Source organism: Crocodylus porosus, unplaced genomic scaffold (assembly GCF_001723895.1).
Source record: "Crocodylus porosus isolate Cpor-Errol unplaced genomic scaffold, CroPor_comp1, whole genome shotgun sequence".
Taxonomy (NCBI): Eukaryota; Metazoa; Chordata; order Crocodylia; family Crocodylidae; genus Crocodylus; species Crocodylus porosus.
This window is the reverse complement of record NW_017728950.1, coordinates 47,838,615-47,846,840: the sequence shown is the minus strand read 5'-3', so window position 1 is coordinate 47,846,840 and position 8,226 is coordinate 47,838,615. Positions and strand designations below refer to the sequence as shown.

Sequence of the window (8,226 nt, the reverse complement as noted above, 5' to 3'; positions counted from 1 at the left end):
GCCCCACAGGGCCACAGCCCCCCCTGGAGGAACACAGCTCCCCCACATGGCCCACAGCTCACCGACAGCAGCCATCAGGGTACTTGGGGCTTTCTGGCACAGCCCGCATATGTGACATAGGGCAGCACGGCTTAGCCCTGGCCGCCTGGTACCCAGCGCTGCCTGTGCTACATTGCACAGGCCTGGCATGGCACTCTGTGCCTTCAGGTAGTCCTGGGTCACTCATAAGGACTGGGTGTTGTGCCAGGCCAGGTCCTGTCTCCAGCCGCAGCACTGCCAGACCCGCTGTGTGCGGGGAGAAAGCATGCAGCGGGACCCAACCCAGCATGTCCCGTTAGCATGTCTTCGCACAGGACTAGGACATGCGGCTCCTATGCATAGGAGTGCTAGCTGCGTGGCTCAGGACAGGCTGAGCCAGCTGGGCGTGTTTTCCATGAGGCTCAAATGGCAATGGGCTCTGGCCTGTTGTGCCACAGCTGTGCATCATTGCCTGAGCCTTGTGGAAAATGTATCTGGCCAACATGGCCTGGCCCAGGCTGCGTAGCTCATGCTCCTTCGCATAGGAGCCACACCTCCTGGTCCTGTGCAAGGCACATTAGTGGGCCTCACCAGACCCGGTCCTGCCATGTGATTTGTGGAGGGTTTTGAGTGGGGGGGGAATTTGTGTGGCAGCCCCTGCTCGAGCCCCTCCACAAACCCACCCATAGACTGCACATCAGCCCATCACTCCTCACATCCCTCATTCCCCCCCCCGCCACTCCTTGCAACCACCCACACCCATAAACTTACCCATGTCCCTACTTACGCATGACAGTGGCCAGGTCGTGATCCTTCCCACACTTCTGCTTACCCAGCATGCTAAGGGTTAATGCCCCATGTGCTGGGACATCAGGAGGAGCACCATAGAGACACTCTGGCCAGAAGCCAGAGCATCTCTCTGCAGTACTGGTATGGTTAGGGACCATGCCATGCCCTGCCCTGTTTTTTTTTCCCCATGTTTTATTTTGATACCTGGATATCCAGGTATCAAATTTTGAGCCTGCACTGCAAATATGCACCACAGGGAACATTTTTATGATCCCAGCGCGCATCTTGCAGCATCTCAAACTCCTTTTGGGGCAACTCTGCTGTACTGCTTATATAATTAAGGGTTTTCTAAATTTATCCCCAGAATGTTTGAGGTACCTTTTTAAAACAAGATTATTTCAACCTTGTTTCTATTGAGTTCTTCTCAGTAAACATAAATGTTGCATTTTTTCTTCCCCAATAAATAAAGGGAAGAGTGAACCAGGCATGTAGCAGACATGGCTATAAAATTGTCAAAGTACATATTTTGAATGTATTGAAAATTACCCTTGTTTAAAGCCTTTCATCTGTAGATCTGTTTCTGATTCAGCTTGGCTCAATAGCACCATTGTCATCTACTACTGTTTTGTTCAATATGAAATGAGTAACCATCTCAATACAGTTCCCGTGAGGAAAGTGTCTGTATTCCCCAAAATTATTCATATAGTGATGTTTACTAGCCACCTCACTTGTGCCTCCTAAAATGAACCAAATAGTGGATGGGACTGGACTTCTCATTCTACAGATTAGGTTGAAATACTCTTCTGGCAATGTGGGAAAATTTGCACTATGTGGAGGGCTTCAGTCTCTACTGCTCTCAATTTATTATCTTACCTTGCCAGAACTAGAGTGGGGCGTGTGCTAAGTTTGCTCTATTTTCACTCCTTGTTTGACATTCAATGCAAATATGAACCTCCTTCACCTTTCAGACTACTTTTTCTCTGAAAATTAGTCTCATTGGTTTTATTTTGTTTTGTGTTTTGCACGTTTTTTATGCAATGAGGGTTTTGTTAGGTTGTACTTACCCCAAGTAAGTGCTGGTGTTTTTAAAGCTTCTATTTTTACTGATTTCTCTGAGGTCACTAAATCTATCCTGCCTTACAACTCGGTGGCTCTGTAACACTGCTTGGTAATCTGTACCTTTTAGCAAGAATTAGCAGTGTTCCAGAATAGCTTCTGTACATCATTTTAGTGAAGGGACATGCTTTTAGGATGTGACTCTTATTGATTGGGTTGAGTCTGTGGGCTAAAAAATGGCTTTTTTGCCCATGTATTGTAAAGGTGTTAAATTTCAGGAAGACGGGTAACACACAAAAAATGAAAAAAGATGCATTATATTAAGTTGGAAGCTGTACTGAAGTAAAGGATGAGCAGTTAAGTAATTGTGCATGTGTGTTACTCTCTTGTGTTTCAGTTGTAGCCTTAACTTGGAAATATACTGAAACTTGTGTTTTTTGTTTATCGGACTGGTTAACCTAGTGGAACACATGTTGCTTTTCCTTAACAATGTGAATCTTCATATCAGTGAGATTTTGCATTCTACTCATTACCTTGTGCTCCCTCTCCTGGCTGTTGAGGATTATGCACCGAGTAGCAGCTTGCCTGCTTTTTCCCCCTCTCTCTCAGATTTTAACAATTGTTACCTAGTTCATTGGGGGGGGAGGGGGTAATTTCCTTAAAATGCCCCTCAAAATTGATCAGGTAATGGATTTCTCAATCTTACCAGGTATGCTATAGAGTTGTAATGCAGCTGTGTGGATTTTGGGGCCATCCTGTTCAGGCAGTGAGAGTCCTTTTTGAAATGAAAAATGCTGGAATACAACCAAATGCCATCACCTATGGTTATTATAACAAGGTAAGGGAACTCTTGATGGAAAGGATATAAGCAGACTTAGTTGCTGCTGCCTTCTCTTCCTGTAGTGCATCCTGGAGGTAGGTTTTGAGAAATCTTCATTTAGATTTTTTGTTGTTGTTCTGTTCATTGTCTGGCTACCTCAAAAATATCTGCTGGATGCACTTAGTTTATTTCCACAGCATCATACATTTTTAATTTGAAGAACATTCTGTATTTGTATGTAAATATGTTTTACATTTCTCTGTCTAGTTTATTCTAGTAAAATGTGCAACTTCAGTCCTTTACAACAGAGTGTGTGTGTGTGTGTGTAGGGGGTATGGCAGTAAATAAAAGAATGAAAACATTAAAGAAGGTGGGATTAAGGTATGGTGGAGTAATCTCCCTCCCCTTTCCTCGTAACATTACGGTGTAAAATTGGTTTGCAGTTTTATAGACATCAGTCTGCTGACTGAACTTTGTGGCAAGCAATTTAAATTACTAATCTTTGTTAATCTAAAGGGCACAGATATGAGACTTCAAAAGCTGCACACAAGCTCAGAGGGAATTGCCACGTACAGCTAAACTCCTCCAACTAATGCTAATGGGAGCAGAGATTTTACTGGAACCCTCTTCTCCTACCCCTTTCCCCCAAAAATTATAAATAAGAAACATTTATCTTAAAATGTAATTTAAACGGTACTTTTCAGGGTCATGGGCTCCTAAAAAGGAAAAAACAAAAGCAAGCCTGAATGTTTCTTCTTTTCCTCTTAAATCACTACTGTTTTCATTTTGGAGATTAAAAAGGAAAATGTGTTGGCAAAGCAGTTGTTACCACAATGCCTTTCTTTCTGTAGGCAGTTCTGGAGAGCCCATGGCCCAGCAGTAACCGCAGTGGTATATTTCTGTGGACAAAGGTACGGAATGTGGTCCGTGGCGTGGCACGATTTAGGCAGTGCCTAAAAAAAACAACACGGAGTTCACAGGTCCCGGTGATACCAGGTAATATATATGCATAGTGATTGAAATGGGCCACTTCTGCAGAACTAGAGTAAGGCATGTGCTAAGTTGATGGCAGCCAGCAATATATGATACTGGATGTATGCATTTTCTAAATTCTCTCAAATGAGAGCTGGGCTGAAGTGCATGAAAAATGGCCTGTTCCTAAATTGATATCTAAGGTGTCATGAGGATTGAAAACTAAAGACTAAAATGTCTTGACTTACTTCATATCTATGTTGTGTTCATGTGACTAAGTAATTAGTGGTCTGAAGAGGTTAGGTTTATTTCAAGTTTCATGAGTTTTCAAATGCTCCCCTACTGACCAGCTTTCTTTCATGTCTCTAGCTCCACGGAATGCCATGGGTGGAAGTGATGGGGACACGGTGAGCCATGGTAGCGTGGATAGTTCTAATGATGCTAACAGCGGGGAGCACACACTCTTCGTCAGAAACTTAGTCAGGCTTGATTCCATTGATAATCACTGTAGCACAGGTACTAGATTATGTTGGAATTGACTACTAGCAATCCCACCATCAACAAACTCTTCTCCAATCTCCTGCTGTGTTTTTCGTCCTTTAAACATTTTCTCCTTCCTTCTGAGGTGGTGTGATATTATGAATGTCTGAATCGCTTTACTGTTGATGAAGTAATATACTTGAAGAAGAAGAAAAAATGTACTATTGCTGAATGATACTTTCCTTACATTTCTGTGGTCCATCCTTAGTGTAGAACAAACCATGGCAAAAACACTAACTTTTAGAACATTTTTTTGTAATTGTACCACTGATAATGGAAAAATGATTGACTAGGTCTGCACCGAAATTGCACTCTTAAAAACTGAGTAAAATAGTCAAAGAAATTGTTAGAGGTGTTAGGAAGGAGTTCACTGTTCTTATCTACTGTAGATCTGATTATATTCCACTTGTGTACAGTTTCTCAACTAAACTTCCCATATATTCATGCACCACAAATCTTATGAAGTCAGTGGTTGTTGCATACCTTTCACTTTAATATCTTGAGTGCTGCTTTTAAAGAGAACTGTAAGTCTAATTCCTGTTTCATCTGATATGCTTGTCTAGATGACTGAACTTTCCTTCTTCCTGCTCTTTTACTTTGCTTCTTGCTCTCTGCTGTCTCTTGGTGCTGCATTTGTCCTTGGCTATCATGGTGTGGGGTGCAGACTTTTATGGCGGGAAGCCTTCGATACACGCGTGCATTAATACTGCCCTTGAATGTTACTGATGCAGGTAAATTTCCATTTTTTGATAGGGTATTTTCACTATTGGTCAAAGGAGGGGGAGAGGCTTCTACACAGTTAAAGTAATGATAGGAGAAAATAAGGGTCAAATGTTTTGTCAAAATGTTTTTAAACAATAAATTGCTTACAGCTGTAACCAAATGCATTGTTAACTGGTTAAGCATCTCTATCTAATTTAGTCTTAACTTTGCATGTATACTCTAAGGAGATAAAGAGATAGCTGTAGTCTTTTATATCTGCCCAGGTAACTCTCTCTCATTTAGGGTGCAAAACATTTATCATTTGGCTTTAACTTTTGGGAAGTGATATTAAACTTATTAGGTTTGGTACTTGACAGTGGTTACATTGCATTTCCATTTTTTTTCATACTTAAAGAGAGAATTTTCGGTAGATAGAGGAAATGGGTCTTAGCATGCTGTATACTGCTGTGTGGACTAAGCCCCATATATGATCTTTTATCATGGTTTATGTTCTGACAGAGTACAGATTCTTTATGGAGTCAGAAGGTTGAGTGAGTTACCAATTTGTCTATGTTCACTAGCTTATCGTTAATAACCAATTAAGTAATAAAACGGGAATTGTGTGAGAGAGATAAAAGGCTTCTTTTTATTCTACTTGAAAGTATGTTTTCTTTGTTATGTCAAGTTGTTTAAACTAGATCAGTGGAGCAAAAAAATTCAAAGTAGCTTAGGCAGATTAAGAGGTACATTCACTAATGGAAGTTAACAGTATAGTATTTCTGAATTTATGCAAATATCTTACCTAACAATGGTATGAAATATTACTTTTTCCCAGGAGAGAAGAAAGATGAATGAGCAGAGGGAATTCAGTAGTCATTTTCCTGGTTTATGTGAAATTTAGTCCCTCATCCATTGAGACTGTGCCTACCAAAGGCTACCAGTGGGGATGAATTGTAGTGTAATATTGCAATTAGACTGTTAAAGTAGGTTTTTGTATTTCTGTCTCTACTGTCATTCTTTCACTATTGCAAAGTTTAATATTCTGCATGTGTATTAGATGATCTTCTTAATCTGAAACTTTTTTCCAACCTTGTTGTAGACTTGCTCTAAAATTTTCTAAATTTTCTATTATTTTCTAAAATAATACTGTGTGCAACAGATCTGCAAATTTAAAAATGGAAACCTGTTAGATTATTTGTATTCCTTTCCCAGGTGGTCAGTCAGACCAGGGGTATGGATCCAAGGATGAACTTGTACGGGAGGATGGATATAGGCTTCATACAAATGGGACAGTAACGGGAAAAAAATTTTCTAAAACTGAAGACTTGACAGAAGGTTAAGTGTTTAGTTTCTTACTTAAGGTTTCTTTTACCTTTTACAAAGCCATATAATCACTTAAAATTCCCTAGACTGGTTGCCACACAGTTACCATTGTGGTTTACAAACTGTTGTTTCTTGGCTCACTGGGTGCATACACACATACTATCTTTCTGACAGTTAAGCCGATTGAACGGTTGGAGCATACACACGTATGTGTAGCAGAGTAAACTTAAATGCGGCGCAAGATAATAAAGTGCATTATTTGAGTCACATTAGTTAAGTTGACTTAGCTCACAAGATGGCTACAAGCATAGAGGTGTACATGTGTGTGCTCCAGTGTGGCTTATTGTAAGTCTCCTTGGGCACTTTTACACATGCTTCAGGGGTGTGGGGGGCTGTGCTTGAATTAGAGCGGCTCCGAAAGCCAGTCTAATTAAAGCACCAGTGCATCTCATTTATCAATGTCCTCACTCTTAAAAATGGTGGAGGGGCACTTGAACTAAAGCTCATTTGACAAGCTTTAGTTCAAGTGTCCTCGTTGCCATTTTTAAGCATGAGGATGCTGAAACACAAGACACAGGAGGCTGCTGGAGCACAGTAATTGCCAGCAGATTGGATTAATTGAGCCTGCTTCAACGTGCTGGAATTCCAGTGCTTCAGGAGCAGCTTTCCTGCTCGTGTATAGGCACTCCTTATTTTAAGTCACCTTAGTACATCTGTACACACTCGCTTTTTCTTGTTCTTCATATCCCTTGTCAGCCTAGTTCATTTAGATTTAGCTTTGTAAGTGCAGAGCCTGCCTCTTAATATGTATCTCTTTGTGAGCCTAAATCTCCCTTGGAAGATGTAGTGTTGTCATAATATAAATAACAAAGCTACTACAAAGTGACTTAGTGATTAATTGTGATAATGCTCCTCACTAGCTCCTTGTCTTATAATGCTACTCTCACTAGCTTCTTCTCTTGTGCATAAGTTTGTGTATCTGGTTGAAGCCTACCATGATTGGCTTAGTGGTAGTAGTGTTTTCATGTCACACTTGGATATTTTAGCTGAGTTGTATCATTGTTCCTTTGAATCATGGTTGATCTTGCCTAAGCTATGAGCAGTAATACCAAAGGACAATAATGAGAGAAAACCCTAAATACTTTGTGTGTTCATTATTTTTATGGGTCCTGTTAGTAGTTTACTTTAGAAATTCTCCGGGAAGAAACATCTTAACTTTTTTCTTTGATCCAGTGCATAGAATGTAAGTGGTCCAAAACTTGTGTGCATTCTTGGCTGTGAAGCAGCCAGTACCATTTTTAACATGTACCCATTTAAATAATCCATGCACAAAAGTGTGAAAATGTTTATGCACCTAGTGTCCTGTAGTATTTCTTTCACATGCAGAAAATTATGATTAAAAAACGGCTTTTATAGAACCCAGTCCTGTAGGCTGCTGAGCACTTCCAGTATAGTGCTGAGTGTCAGCATCTTTCGTGAACAAGACTGAATTCATAGGTAGTGTGTTAGGGAGGGAACAGTTTGTCTAAAGTGTATCACCCCAATCAGTACAGATCAAGCCATTTGCTTAGGCAGAATAATGAAAACTGAGCTTTTCATTTCTTAGAGGTCTGTGTTGCGGATGACTCTGGTGAAAAGCAGCAGCTGAATACAGAACCTCACAGTATGACAGAGCCACCCATGTGGGGAAACAGTATTGTGAAAGTTCCATCTGGCATTTTTGATGGCACTGGCAGAAAAAGCAGTGGTGGTAAGTCACTGGAGTGTATTGTTCATAATGATTCTTGTTGCTTGCAGATGTTTTCCATGAGATATACAACGTACTTGAAACCTGACAAGGTGCAGTCAGAATTCAAAGGGATTACTGGTTCTGCCACTGATTGGCTGTATAGAATGGAGTACATATTTGATTTTCCTTGTTAATTAGGAAATTTTATGCCTAGAAATCACTATGTAGTTTCATAGTTTCTAGGGTCGGAAGGCACCTGAGCAGATCATCTAGTCCG

The 8,226-nt window shown here is 40.7% G+C and overlaps 1 protein-coding gene across 5 annotated transcripts in view; it reads left to right on the top strand.

Moving 5' to 3' along the window:
- The window catches only part of DENND4C (DENN domain containing 4C), a 185,910-nt gene that overhangs the window by 137,031 nt on the left and 40,653 nt on the right, over window positions 1–8,226 (top strand). For 3 of the 5 annotated variants that reach the window (XR_002104642.1, XM_019554797.1, XM_019554800.1), the window contains exons 17-21: window positions 2,573–2,701; window positions 3,535–3,679; window positions 4,025–4,171; window positions 6,110–6,232; window positions 7,827–7,970. Coding sequence is in view for 4 of the 5 variants with exons in the window: in XM_019554797.1 (XP_019410342.1) it covers window positions 2,573–2,701; window positions 3,535–3,679; window positions 4,025–4,171; window positions 6,110–6,232; window positions 7,827–7,970 (688 nt within the window). In the remaining variant the exon portion in view is untranslated. The remainder of the gene's footprint in view (window positions 1–2,572; window positions 2,702–3,534; window positions 3,680–4,024; window positions 4,172–6,109; window positions 6,233–7,826; window positions 7,971–8,226) is intronic. The other 2 variants (XM_019554799.1, XM_019554801.1) reach the window with 2 other exon arrangements.